At 48.8% G+C, this 14,662-nt stretch overlaps 1 protein-coding gene across 4 annotated transcripts in view; it reads right to left on the bottom strand.

The window, feature by feature from the left end:
* RHPN1 (rhophilin Rho GTPase binding protein 1) overlaps window positions 1–11,811 on the bottom strand; it is a 37,690-nt gene extending 25,879 nt beyond the window's left edge. Inside the window, exons 1-2 of one of the 4 annotated variants that reach the window (XM_051611037.1) lie at window positions 10,939–11,811; window positions 106–224 (exon numbers count right to left, since the gene is read on the bottom strand). In XM_051611037.1, coding sequence (XP_051466997.1) covers window positions 106–224; window positions 10,939–11,034 — 215 coding nt within the window. In that variant the 5' untranslated portion in view covers window positions 11,035–11,811. The remainder of the gene's footprint in view (window positions 1–105; window positions 225–10,938) is intronic. The other 3 variants (XM_051611039.1, XM_051611038.1, XM_051611040.1) reach the window with 3 other exon arrangements.
* Between the last annotated feature and the right edge of the window lie 2,851 nt (window positions 11,812–14,662).

Here is a 14,662-nt window from a genome sequence, read left to right as displayed (position 1 = left end):
AGTCTCACCAGTGCCAAGTACAGGAACCTCCTAGACATCAAGACCACATTTCCACCCCCAGCCAAATCCCTGGACCAGAGGGATGCTCCAGGGACCAGGACTCACCTGAAGAGGTTTTCTGCCCCTGCTCTCATCCTCATCTCCTTGTTGATCTGCTGGTTAATCCGTGCCCGGCGATGCTGCAGTTTGCTGCGCTGGGTCTGGGCAAAGGGGTCACAGCCCTGCTGGGAGAGAGGGGCAGAGTCTCACCAAAAAACCCCACCATTTGGAGCATAAAAAGGGCACTTTTCAGGGCCCGGCCTTGCACTCAAAAGAAAAGTTTGATTTTCTCACACCACATGTTGCTTACAACATTTTCTAAGCTATTCAGAAAATAATGAAAAGAAAAAAAGCTATTCAGAAATGCAACTGTGAAGGGATTGAGGAATCAAGCTTCCTCTTTCCAGGGTCTCACCATCCAGACACAGGACAAGACCCAGGGGGCTGCAGATGAGCTCAATATAACCCTGAAGCTTGGAAACAGATGTTATCCTCCACCTGTAAGTGCTCCCATCTCCTGCTGGCTAGAGAGGATCAAGCACAGGCAGCAAGTCAAGAGTTCATGAGGGTAGAGAAATGAGTTGCATAAAGCAGTAAATTAATTCCATCCTTCCTTGGCTTTGGCTGGGACTTTCTGCAGACAGGGAACCATGTTTAATCTCAGACTTCAGGAAATAACAGACAGCAATATCCCCTCTCTGTCTCGTGGGGGCAAGAGGTTATTACAGGATGCCCCAAGCAGAGAAGCTGCCATGAGAAGGGTCTCTGACTCCAGGGTCACAAAGGCTCTGCCCAAGCAGAGCTGATTTCCATTGTGCAAGGAGACATTCAGATGGATGAAATGAGCCTTGAAAAGACCCCTGGATAAAAAACCCTACCCAGTTAGGGAGGGAAGAAGGCTGGGAAGTTTAAGACAATGGAGACCTCTAAGCCTGCTTTTCATAAACTAGTGCAGAGCATGAGAAGATCACTCCAAGAACATATTAATTCCCACTGTAGCACTAAAAGAAACTACACAAAGCCACCATTTCACCCTCTTGCTTCCCTTAGAAAACTTCAGTTTATTGTGCACATCAATCTTACCCTGATCCCCACTGCTTTCCCTCCACCAGAGCTGGTTGACCCTTTTGCCTCCACATCAGGAAGGGATTTTGCCACCCAGAAGACCCTACTGAGTTCCAACAATGCCAACTTACTTCTAAGAAGTGATTTGATTTTTCTGGGAAAGTAGGAAAGGGAAAAAAAAAAAAGAAAAAAAGAAATTCATGCTCAGAAAAGTAGGAGACTGACTTTGAATAGTAAGTAAAGAATGGAAAATTTTCCATTTTCATGGACTTCAGCTTCCTGAAAATTAATTTATTGTATTTGACATCCACTAAGTGGTGCCCCCTTTAAAAAGAGCCTGGGATTAACATTGACATTTTCATTTAATGGAACAATTTGAACTCCTAATTGATACATTGGAGACTGAGGAATCAGAGTCATTCCATCTGGACCATAAATCTGCAGTAATTTACAGTAATCCATTAATGTGCTGAAATTACTGAAGGAACAAGCTGGAAGCAGGAGGTCCTGATTATCCTAGAAAAGCAATTAAGTTGAACATGAAGGAAAACACCCCAACAGCTGCAAAAGTTTTGGATCTGAAGCAAATACAGGAAAAGCTGAACCAGAAACTGTCATTTCTGGATTTGTCCCGGGGAACCCATTTGTCCTGCACACAGTTGGCTCCCCAGGAAGAAATCCATGAATTTGAAGGTAAAAAAAAAAAAAAAAAGATGAGTAATCCCACACCATGGAGACCAACAAGAGGCCATGGCAGGTTTTCTCCAGCAAGAAGGAGCTCAGTCATCAATGAACACGGCCCTTGAAGGAAAATCCAACCCAACGATGCAAGTGTTACTCAAATTCAAGCAGCCAGAGGCTCTCAAATCAAAGGAGACAGCACCAGACTCTTGTCTAGAAAGTAGCTGCTCATGCAGATGTAGTCCAAGATATTGCACAAGTATTTCTTTTATTCATTAAAGGCTGACTACAAACATTGGGCCTCCAATGATGTTTCTCCATACAGTGCAAGACAGGAAGCTACATATGGAAGCTAAAGCTCAAGGGAAGGAAAAGGAGCTGCAAAGAGAAGATGGTGTTCATTAAAATTTCAACAGCCCCTCAGGTTTATAGATGAGACCCTGACACGCAAATCAAATGTATATGCAAATATGTCCAAATACATGCAAGTGAGCAGGATCTAGGTCCCCTCTCTCTGCCTCCAGAGCCATAAAAAAAATCCACCCAAAGATCAACAGCCCCAGTAGCAACAGTTAGAGGTGGAAAGCACCTCTTCTCTGCCTCCAGCTCTTTCTACAGGAGCTTTCATCACCTTTGAGATCTCACCACTTCTTGTAAAGGTTTGCTTGGAAGCTGACAGAGGTGTTTCAGATTTTTTTTCAGAGGTGAAGAGCAACAAAGATGATCTGAATACATGAGCAGGAGGCCAGAGGAACTGCAGGTTTGAGATGATTGAAGAAGCACAAGTGGAAGGACTACCCAAAACCACAGAGAATGTCCATGAACACCTCCTTATCTGGAGGCAAGGCAAGAAGAAACTAAGTAAGAAAAGAAGTGAGATGCAAAGTGGCACAAGAAGACACTAGGGTGGCTCTACAAGACATTAAAAAACAGTGTTTAAACCTCTTCATTGCAAAAGCAATTAAGGGGTTTAGCTAATTGACTTGGCAGCTCCCCAATTCTCCCATGTCTGGCTTGAGACAACACCAAGGGCCAAAATTTGAGTGGCTACAGTACCAAACCTGATAACCAAGACCCCTCTCAAGTGTGCAAATGAGCAGCACTGATAATTGATAATCACTTCAGCTTTCTACAAAAGCACAAAGGAGCTGCCACACAGCAAGACCTGCAAACCCTCATCAGCTGGGGACCAAACATGGTTCAACAGCAACCAGGACATCACACCATTTAGATCTGTTTAGACTTGGAGAAGTAGGTGCTGAGCTTTTATCCCTCCAAACCAGAGAAAGGACACATGGGAAGACTTCAAAGCTGTTCCAAGGGAGGTTCAAACTGGACATGAGGAAGCATCTCTTTACCAAGAGGGTGATCAAACACTGAAACAGGCTTCCCTAGAGAGGTGGTCAATGGTCCAAGCCTGCCAGTGTTGAAGAGCCATTTGGAAAACACCCTTACCAACATGCTTTCGTTTTTTGGTCAGCCCTGAACTGGTCATGCATCTGGAGTGGATGATCTTTGTAGATCCCTCCCAACTGAAACAGTCTGTTCTATTCTAACTTCAAGAGACACTAAATCATTTGAAGACCTGCAAGAGTTTCTTTTTCCACTCCATCTGAACACCAGGTGTCTTTGCAATCTGATTTAATGAGATAGTTATCAATTCCCATCCAGGCTCCTAAGCCAACAGCAAAAAAGTACTGGAAAGTCAGGTAGTGGAGCACCTGATGTAACACCAAAGCCTTGTGAAGATGTCGAGTCAGGATCAAGACACTCAATGCCCTTAAGGACTTCATGTGATCTCCCCACACCTTGCTTTCCTCCTCACCTTTTATGAAGTTGGGTAACTGCAGTAACCCATGGGACTGCAGCACATCAAGAGGATGACAACCAAGATGATCCTCCATTGGTCCCAAAGCATCTTCCCTGGCTGACATGGACCTATATAAGCATTATGCTAAGGCCACCATGAGGAATGACCAAGTCTAGTCTGCAACTGCTCTTGGAGCACTGCAGAAATATTATTTCACAAATATTGGACTAAGAAGGAATTTCAGCTCTAGAATAAAATGTGTTCAAGGCCAGGATGGATTGAGCTTGGAGTAACCTGGTCTCACAGAACTATAGTGATTGGAAATTACCTCTGAGATCACAGAGTCCAACCAGCAACAGAAAAAGAACCCCAAAACAAACTAACACATCCAGCCACACACACCCCACCAAAGAACACCCACAAGAAACCCTACAACCTTAGCCACTAGAGCATTCCCTGAAGTGCATCTGAAGAAACATCTACATGTTTCTTGAATACCTCCAAGGATGACATTGACTCAACCACTGGAAGGTGTCCCTGCCCATGCAGGGGGGTTGAAACCAGAAGGTCTTTAAGATCCCTTCCAACTCAAACCATTTTATTATACACATGAAAGGAAACACCAGCAGAAGCAAGAACTTAAATATTAAATCTAAAGCTAGATAGGGGAGATAACGAAGAGGAGAACATGCCCATCCTCCAGCCCTTACATCCAAAGGAACCCAAAGCTTCACCTGTGCCTGTACTTCTCAAGTCATAACCCAAAGCTAAAAACTACAGCACAGGACTTCTAAAGTAGAGACAGATTTGAGCAGGACTTAAGGGCAGCATAGAGGAAAAAAACCCAACACCAAAACCCACTGTTAGGTTAGAAAAGGGATTTCCTGTGTTTATTTCTTCTTTGTACAAGCACCTTTAAGGTAAAAAACCAAAAAAAGTGTTATTTCACCCAGCTTCTCAGCCTTTGAGGTGCACCTAGAGACATTGACAGAAGAGCAAAGTTTGGTGTTTAAGAGGTAGCCAGGTTGAATGTGGGTGGGTGGGGTTTTTTGCCTTTGTAGTTTGAAGTTTCTACAACGGAGAAGTGAGCACATAACTCTTCTAGTAAGAGGCCATAAATGGTGTAGCAGCCAGGGAATGGCACAGTCTGTATGTACACAGAGTACAGTGTATGCTAAGCTGTGAAAATGAATGAGGTGTGGGTCATGAAGTTGTGTCCAGCTCTGAAGTTCATTGCCTCTGGCAAAGCAGGATTAGAGGCAGTATTATTGTAGCAAGGCTCAATGTGATGCTCAGAACACATCTGCCAAATAACATTGTGTTCAACCCTCGGCGTGGAAAGATGACAGGGTTACAGAAAGTACTCAGCCAATGCCTCCATGAAAGAAAAGGGAAGAGGTTAGAAGATCCCTTCCAGAGGAGGCCAAGACAAACACATTCCCTTTGAGGGATGTCAAGGTTGCTGCCAACTCAAACCCTATCTTTGCAGGGAACATATACAATGATGTAATGGTGTTGGTAACTCCCCAGCATCTCTTCCACCTCAAGAACAACCATCTGGGGTGTTAAGTAGGGCAATTACGTGGTTAGGGTTCCTTCTACAAGCGAGTCCTTAGGGCATGTTTGTTTAGAGATGATCACCCAGTGTACTTTGCACTTCACATCTCCAGTAAGCACAAGGAGATGAAGCTTCCGATACGTCTGGGGTGACGAGGCACACCTAGAGCATTATTTCTGAGCCCAGTGACAAAACAAGGTCACCACCCTCCAGTTTTCTCAGGACTAATGAAATACAAACTTTATCACCTGTAGGAAGAGGTGGATGCCAGCAAGTCCAAAGGGCAAAGCCACACAAAGGGACTAATTTCTGCTTTCATTTCTGCTAGAAGAACAGGAGCTCAGTCTCTGGAAGCAAGTGAGCAAAAGCAAAACTGAAGCATATGAAGAGATCAAAGGACAACTGTGAGCTGTCAGCTTGTAGCTGCCTTTCAGTACCTAAAGGGCACCCACAAAAATGCTAACTAGGGACTTCTTACAGGGGCATGTAGTGATAGGATGAGGGGTAATGGCTTTAAACTGGAAGAGGGGAGATTTATATATTTGGAAGAAGTTCTTTCCTGTGAGGGTGGTGAGACACTGGCACTGGCTGCCCATGGAAATTGTGGCTGCCCCATCTCTGGAAGTGTTCAAGGGCAGGTTGGACGGGGCTTGGAGCAACCTGGTCTAGTGGGAGGTGTCCCTGCCCATGTAGTGGAGTTGGAACCAGATGATTTTTAAAGGTCCCTTTCAACCCAAATTATTCCAGGATTCTGTGTGTAGCTGTGAGTTTACTTACAGCCCCAGTGAGTAGTGCTGCAAGAGGTCCTAGCTACCTGCAGAGCTTGACTGGGTAATGGATGATGCTCCACAGCCCACCTGCCAAAGCGCAGACCAAGCTGTGCCATCTCCAAGACTGCCTTTAGCCACAAAACAGTCCCCCACCAAGTTTATTGCCACATAGAGCAGCTGGAGTACCCACAGAACAGCAGGAGAAACTAAAGAAGCTTAATTTGCACGTTGACCAGGGACAGCCATAACACAACAGTGGTGAGTTGAGTTGTCACCTGATGCTGACCTGGTTGTACAACCAGACCCACCACCAGGCAGACAACCTTCCCATGTTTAAGGATAGGGAAGTTTAAAGAGAAAGCTGCAAGTTGAGCAGGCACCAGCCAGTGCTCTATCCCTGCCATGTGGGTACAGAGACCCTTGGTGCCAGGCAGTGAAACATCTAAGGGCTGAGCTGCTGCTTCAGGGAAGTCAAGTATTTTCCCTCCCAACACCTCCCTTCTTTTTCATCAAGGGAATGACCCGATTTGATGGAAATCAAAGACTTCAAAGACTTGTCTTTAAGTTCATGCACTACACTGCAGTGCTGCTACCCCATGTCAGAGAACACATGCCTGGATCTGGTCTCACAAGCCAGAGTGTAGTTGACATCAGACAGCCAGAGCTCAGGGACATTGCTGAGGACTAAAGGTGGGATTAGCCCCGTCTCACCTTCCACTGCTCAGACCAGCTCATTGATTCTATGATATCATGAATATGTTAAGCATAACCCAGCTGCATTTAGCAAAGGGACTAATGATGTTCATCTGCTACACACCTTGAAGCCTCAGCTGCCTTCAGCATTATCTCAGGCTGCTGCTTATGTTTCTTAAGGCCTTAAGAATTGTTTTAATTTTATAGTTTATCCCTACCAGAGAACAGACAGTTTATTGCTTTTACGGAAGGGAGTCAAAAGGCATCAAAAGTGTTAGTATTTAACCCTTCCCCAGGGAAGGAAGAGGACATGTTTCAGCTCTTCTGTTGGGCAACCCATTGGGATTTCACTCCTTTGACCTTTCCAGGGCTGCCTTGTCCCTCCTCACACCAACCAGTTGCTGAGGCTGGTTGCTCAGGGCATAAATACACCTTCAGACAACACAGCAGGAGTTCTGCTGCAGCCTGGCTCCCCATGACTCACCCCCTTTTACCTTCTTCTACATGGGCAGTTCCCCCCACATCTAACCCAGGTGCTTCTACACAGAGAGAGAGATCTGGCCATCAGAATAAAATAGTACACAAACATTTAAAGCCAAAGGCCAAGCCAAGCAAGGCTACGAAACACGCTGGAGATATCTCAGTTTGACACCAGATAACCACAAGTGCTGTGCTCCAGAGAGTCATGGCAACCTTTGGACATCACAGAATCACCAAGGCAGGAAAAGACTTTTCAGATCAGCAAGTCCAGCTTATGACCAACACCACCACATCAGCCAGACCATGGCACTAATGCCACCTCCAGCCTTTCCCTGAACACCTCCAGGGATGGTGCCTCCACCACTTCCCTGGGAAGCCCATCCCAATGTCTGATCACCCTCTCCATGAGGAAGTGCTTCCTGATATCCAACCTCAACCTCCCCTGGAGCAGCTTCAGGCCAGGCCCTCTTGTCTTGTTGCTGGTTGCCTGGAAAAAGAGCCCAGCCCCACCTGACTAAACCTCCCTTCAGGTGGTTGTAGAGAGTGAGAAGGTCCCCCCTGAGCCTCCTCCAGGCTAAACAACCCCAGCTCCCTCAGCCTCTCCCTATAAGACTTTCCCTCTAGTCCTTTCACCAGCCTTGTTGTCTCCTCTGGACCTGCTCCAGCACTTCAGTATCATGAATCATCCCATCTATAAACTGTCCTCTCATCCAGAGGGGGAACTCCATTCCTGGGCAATGCCAAAGCTATGCCAGATTGGGTTTGTTACTAACCTAAAGGTCCCCAGTCTTTAGAGTTCTCTGCTTACTGAGTCCTGGGTGGTGAGCTCCCACAGCCTTCACAACCACCAAGTGAGAGACCAACCAACCCTTCCAGCATGACCAGTCTATGCTCTTGATGCAAATCAAGAAAACGGCGTGTGAAGGAGCATGAGGTGCTAAAGCAGAAGGAAACCAGAAAACATGCCCAGGAAACTATCAGCACCTGCAGAGATGGTGCATGAAGAACCAAAGATCAGTGCTTGGGAAGGTCAAACACCAATCATGTGTAATTCAGGCAGAGGTGGGCAACTCCATGAGAGCTGCTCAAGTTCAAGCTGTGTTTGCTCTCCACTAATTAATCCATCTTACCTGAAGACACACTCCAGAATATCAATACTTGCTCTGTAGTAAAAGCTAGAGCAAAATACCTGTGCAGAGACAAGGAACTGCCAAAGATTACAACAATTTCTGCAGCTTTAGGAAGCACTGACACACAAACCACCTCTGTCATTAACAGAGTTACCCTTGATCCATGACACCAACCCTGAGCACCAAGGGTCTCCAGCTGGAACCTCAATCCTGCAGGTTGCACCCAGCAATTGCTTACAACATTTCACAGGCAGGTAATTATTTTCACCCACTCTCAGGAGCAATAATATTTCCTAATATAGTTTTTATCCCCCCAAAAGAAAGATGTTTCCAAGTGGACAGATGATCCTGCAGTTGGAAAACTTGCTGTAGAAATAGGGAAACTGGAGCACTCAGCTTTCAACACGGGTTTTATTTCCAGAACCACACTGGTCTAACAGATATTTTGATAAGAGTCAGAGCTGTTGAGTGCCATTATTTCTCTTTGCAAGACATGAGGTTTTGAGACAGGCCAGCACTGGCCAAGTGACCCTGGTTTAGCCCATGGAATAGAGAACAAAACAAAAGCTAGGGAACCAGTCTGCACACAAAAGCAGGCTTTAAAATTCTCTTTTTTATAAAAAGTTAAAAATATTACCAATAATTGCCTTCTCCTGGCCAAGGCATTGCAGAAACTTATATGGGTTATTACTAAAAGACAGCCAGTAGGTCACAACTAATATTTCTGCTCCCTGAACATTTATTTATGTATAAAAAGTTCCTGTCATGAAACTAATCTCATGAAGCACTCCAGCTGAAAGCTGTTTTTCTGTGGGAGACATTACCAGCTAAAACCTCTAAAACCTTTTATTGAGAGTATGGTTACATCACACAGCCTTTTAACAAATGAGTGGAGGATTAAGGTTTTAAATTTCCCAGCAAAGTGCCCTCACTGCTGGGTAATGCACACAGCAAGAGGAAGGAAAAATAACATGAGGGGGTAAAACCAAAAAAATACAGGGAATTAGGGTTTTTTTAACAGCAAAACCTGCTTGTAGGGTTTGAATTTTAGGAGAGGGAAACTGCTCTGGGGAGCTGGGGGAGGCACAGGGCATGATGAGAGCCAGGGCAGGGTGCCAGCAGGAAACAGATGTATTAAATCTTCAGCCCCAGTACATGAACCTTGGCAAAACAAACAAAAAATCACCATCACAGCAGTGTTGAGGATCCCCTGCAAGGCAGCACACATGCAGTGACTCCAACCACAGCCCCTGATAGGGTCAGGGTGAAAACAACAACTAGAAGGGGCTATTATTGATAGTTTTTTTTCTGAATAATGAATAGAAGATCTCTCAGGAGTTTTATTTCTTCAATTAAACAGCAATCATGTTATGACAGATGCTGCTTATCCCCTGCCAGTTTTTCCCTCCCCCCTAAAGCTTTGCAACATTTTCCTATGTTGTTCTCCTCTGTGCTACCATCCAACAGATCCAAACAGGGCAAACTGATTACAAGAGAAGTGGTGTGTCTGTCTGCAGGAAAAAAAAAAAAGGGGGGGAAAAAATATATATCTCCTGTTAATCTTCCAAGCAGCAGCACCTGCTCTTTAGCCAAGGCCCTGGGTAAACTCCAACCTGGTTTAAGGTTGCAACCTCTTTAGCTGCAGTCAGAGAGGCCAGGCTCAAGTGACTCAAGATCAGATTGTTCCTTGTTCAGCCAAGGTGGAGACCTCAACCCTCACTCTGGAAAAAAAGACATTAAACACTTCCAGAGCCTGGTCAAGTTCTGCTTTTTTTCCTAGTTGGGTTTTTTGGAGTGATTTTTTTAGTTTCTTTTTTTGCCAAAGGGCTGCAGAAACACAGCTCTCTGCTGGAGAACAAGTTTTGAAAATTAGAAACTTGCCAGAAGAGATCAGATTACAGGGTGAATTCACTGCAGGTTTCTCAGGCTGGCTGCCTGTGGCCAGACCTAACGGGAGACACACTAAAACAGCCCCAAAAATTAATGTTTACCCATCTTTTCTTCTTTTTTTTCCCCACAAAAAATGTATTCTCTAAATCTCTAAAGCCTCCTCAACCCCAGGAATATTCATTGATTTCTAAGGGATGGTGGGGAAAGTCAAGCAGCAGGGTCCGTGGCAGCCTAAGGACAATCCTCATTGGTTTCACCTCATTGTTACTAATTAAACAAGTGATTGCCATGAAGTTATCAGCCCCATCTCACACGCATAGTCAGGCTGCCTTTGCACCAACTTTCCTTGTGGGCAGCTCCTGGGGGTGAAGCTTGCTGGTGAGGAACACCCTGCTCTGGTACCTCTGACAGTGAGGGAGGACAGGCAGGACCATCTCCCTAGGGGCAGCAAGGAAAAAAAGCCTAAACATAGGAGAATTTGGTTAAGAGGAGTCTCTGGGAAGATTGCAGATGGAGCCAATGGAAGAAGGTGTGATAAGGGAGTGGAGTTTAAGAGATGTACTATGAGACAGTTGTGTAGGGCAGCCTAGAGGTGCTACTGGACCCATTTCTACCCCATACCACACACCAAACCCTTCCCCATCCAGCCCCTCACCATGTCCTGACTTCCTCAGCACAACTTGATGGCCAGGATGGACCTGCACTCCCACCCACAACCTGCAGCATCCATGGGGACCCCCAACCCCTGGATCAGACAGGGATAGCCAGCAGGGTGCTCTGCCATCCTGGCCCCCACCCCAGTACCCCATCACCCTGCCTCACCTTTCGGGTGCTGCTGCTCTTCAGGGCTTGCAGGAAGACAAAGCCACTGTCCCCCTCCCTGCTGCCAGCCAGGCTCTCCTCCTCAGGGGGCATCATCTCCAGGGGTGCAGCATCCACAGGTTGAAGGGGGTGGGCCCACAACTAGGGGCTCCCACGTAGTGGCTTTTGGGGCTCAGTGTCCCCTCCTTGGGCTCCTTGTCCTCCTGGCCTGGCCCCAGGCTGTACTAGCCCCCAGGGGTTCAGAGCCCAGCCCTGCCCTTCGTGGGGGCTGAAACCCCCACCAGCACCCGCCCTCTGGTGCTGCAAAGCCCCATGCACCTCCCCTCAGGCTAGATGCAAGCCCCCAGCCGCTTTCTCCCTTGCAGGGCCACCTTAGAAGGGGCAGGACTTCCCCAAGTCAGAGAGAGAAAAGCCCACAGACCCCCCTGTAGAGCCACCCCAGCCACGAGGTCAGCAAACCCTGAGCACCCCCTCGAAGAGGTGCCCTACCTGGGGCAAACCTCACAGAGCCCCAGAGCTACCCCAAGCGGGAGAGGGGGTAAAACCCTCCAGACCCCCACCTTACAGAGCGACCCCAAGTTGGGGGAGAGGGGGGCAGGGGGGGCAAACTCTCACAGACCCCCCCCCTCACGTTACAGATCTAGCCGAACCGGGGGAAGGGCACAACCCCCCAAAGTCCCCGACTGAAGAGCAGCCCCAGTGAGGGAGTGAGAAACCCCCTCCCCTCTTATAAAATTACCTCACACCGAGGGGGCAACAAACCCCACAGACCCCCCTTACAAGACCTACCCCAGATGGATGGGGTGGGTGGGGGAAGGACAACCCCCCTTTGCAGTTCTACCCCAGCCGGGGGGCAACAAATTCCCCCTTTCCCCCCCCCCCCCCAAACTCGCTTGCAGAGATGCCCCGAGCAGGGGCCAATCCCACAGACCCTCCCCCTCGCCAGGGCAACCCCTTCCAGCCCCTCTGCAGGTGGCTCAAGCCCCAGCGTCCACCTCAAGGAGATGCAGCCCCCGCTCAACCCCCCACGGGACCCGCTCACCGGCCCCGGCGCTGCGGGAACGATCGCGGCTCCGGCCCCGGCGCGACTCGGGGCATAAGGAGGGCGGAGGGGAGGGACGGAGAGGGGCTGTAACCAATAGGAGAAGGGGACGGTGCTGATGGGCGGCGGTACTATCCAATGGGAGTGGGGGATGCCGAGAGAGGCGAGGAGGGGGGCGGGGGGGGGGGGAGGAACGGGGCGGGCAGGGAGAGGAGGGGCGGAGGGGGATGTCGCCCGTGGCAACCGTGGGAATTAGAACGCTGATGACATCACGGGAGGGGTGGGGCCCGGAGGGGCACCTCCCCCTCCCTCCTGTCCACAGCTGGATGCGCGTCCGCTCCGCCCCCGGCCACATCTGGAGAGCTCTGCCTCCAACTAGCGAAGCCCTACCCGTGACCCCCTCCAAGCACATCTGGGTGACCCCTCCTCCAACTAGGGATACCCTCCCCCGGCCACATCTGGACAGCTCTGCCTCCAACTAGGGGCATTCCGCAAGCTCCCCAGACACATCTGGACCACTGCACCTCCAGCCCTTCTTGGCCACCTCTGGCCACTCCTCTCCTGTGCCACCTCCTCAACATCTGGGCTGCTGTGGTGGTGATGGGTATGATAAGGAAGCAGCCGTCATGCACCCCACCACCCAGCCAGTTGCCTTCTGCCCCAGCTGCTCCCCTTTGGGTGGCCACTTAGCTGCACACCCTCCCCCCTTCAAACATCTGGATGGTGACACTGCAGGTCACACAGCTGCCAGAAACAATTCTGCAACACTTCTGGCCTCAGCGACCTTGCCCTGCTATGGCCATTAGATCCTGCTCCTGTACAAAATCCTACAAAATAGAACAGAAAAACAAAGGAATAAATAAAATTCCACTTCCTTTTGGTTTCCAGCCAGATGCAGGCAAATCCTGCCTCACTTTCCCCTCTTGGAGCTGTCTCCTGAAGCCATAGCAGGGTTTTACTTCCAAGGAAGGTAATAAAATAATTCATACATTAAACCTCTTATATTACAGGAGTTTATTTTGTAAGTGCCTGACTACATGAAAACATTTCCACCTTCCCCAGCCAATTTTTCCTTGTTGGGGTTTTGAGGATATCATGGGATCCCAGGAAAGGGGTTATGTTAGGGTGGACTTTTCTGTCCCTACTGGATTTTCCAAGCCAAAAGGAGCTGCTGGACTAGAAGGTGGGTCTGCTGTTTAATCTGGAAGGGCAGTGATGGTTTCCTGGGTGAATATTGCAAAGAGAAGTGCTTTAGTTTGCTGCCTTCACACCCGGGAGTGCACGGGATGAGGTATTTCCTCCTCGGCTGACAAGGGAGCTGCCTTCAGCCTGATTGCAATCAATGTCTCTCAGGATATTGTCACAGTTGTGGCCCTCAACACCTTGCCATGCTGTCACCAAAGCACCCCAGGACCTTATTTCCAGTCTGATTTGCCCAAGGATGAGCCAGAACCCCTTTGTGATCCATGTTCCCCTACTGCAGAGCCGTCCCACCCCCACGTCCCCCGTTGCAAAGAGTGTCTGCAAAGGCAAGATCAAAATACATAGAATTCATCTTAATAATTAATTCTTAGCCCGGATTGTGCTTGGACAGGATGTATATCTGATCTGGTGGGAAGTGTCCCTGCCCATGCAGAGGGGGTGGAATTAGATGATCTTTCAGGTCCCTTCCAACTCAAACCATTCCATGATTCTACAGGCAAACTGGAGCTGCTTCGGATTGAGCCAGGTTTTTCCTGATTCACCCACCCTCAAATCCCTTTGTTTCCCACCATGGACATCCCAGCTAGCATGGAGAACCTGGGAGGAACCTTCACCAAGCATCAGGCCTGAAGAAATCCATACAGGACCCAGAATGAAAAGGGAAGAAAATCAAGCCGAGGTTCAGCAGGAGGCAGCTGAGACAAACAAGCCCCGACACGAAGTCGTCCTTTCCTGCTCCTTGCCCCGGGGCTGGCTCCCATCCCTTGACAACTTTTACTCATCCAGCAAGAAAGGTGGCTTGGATGCTTTTTACCCCGGGTGGTGCACCAGGGATCAAAGAGGCTTTCCCAGAGCCAGCCCTGCCTCCGGAGGTTTCCTCTCCCGGCCACGAACCGGGCGGCACCTTCCCAGGGGAACGCCAGGCCCCGCTACTCTGGGGATTGCACCATGGAAGGTGTTCCTGCCCATGGCAGAGATGTTGGAACTAGATGATCTTTAAGGTCCCTTCCAACCTGAACCATTCTGTTTGGGAAGGGAGGCCATCCAGAAGGACCTTGACAGGCTGGAGAGGGGGACCAACCTCATGAAGTTCAGCAAAGCCAAGTGCAAGGTCCTGCACCTGAGTTGGTACAACCCCAGGCACAAATCCAGGCTAGGGGAAGAATGGCTGGAGAGCAGTCCTGAGGAGAAGGACTTGGGGTGGTAGTTGATGAGCTCGACATGAGCCACCAGTGTGTGCTGGAGCCCAGAGAGCCAGTTGTGTCCTGGGCTGCATCCAAAGAAGTGTGGCCAGCAGGGCCAGGGAGGGGATTCTGCCCCTCTGCTCTGCTCTGGGCAGACCCATCTGGAATACTGTGTCCAGTTCTGGGGCCCTCAGTGCAAGAGAGATGTGGACCTGTTGGAGAGGGTCCAGAGAATGGCCACCAAAATGATCAAAGGGCTGGAGCAGCTCTGTTATGAAGACAGGCTGAGAGAGTT

Source organism: Apus apus, chromosome 2 (assembly GCF_020740795.1).
Source record: "Apus apus isolate bApuApu2 chromosome 2, bApuApu2.pri.cur, whole genome shotgun sequence".
NCBI lineage: Eukaryota > Metazoa > Chordata > Aves > Apodiformes > Apodidae > Apus > Apus apus.
The sequence above is the reverse complement of the archived record's forward strand: the minus strand, read 5'-3'. Positions and strand labels throughout refer to the sequence as shown.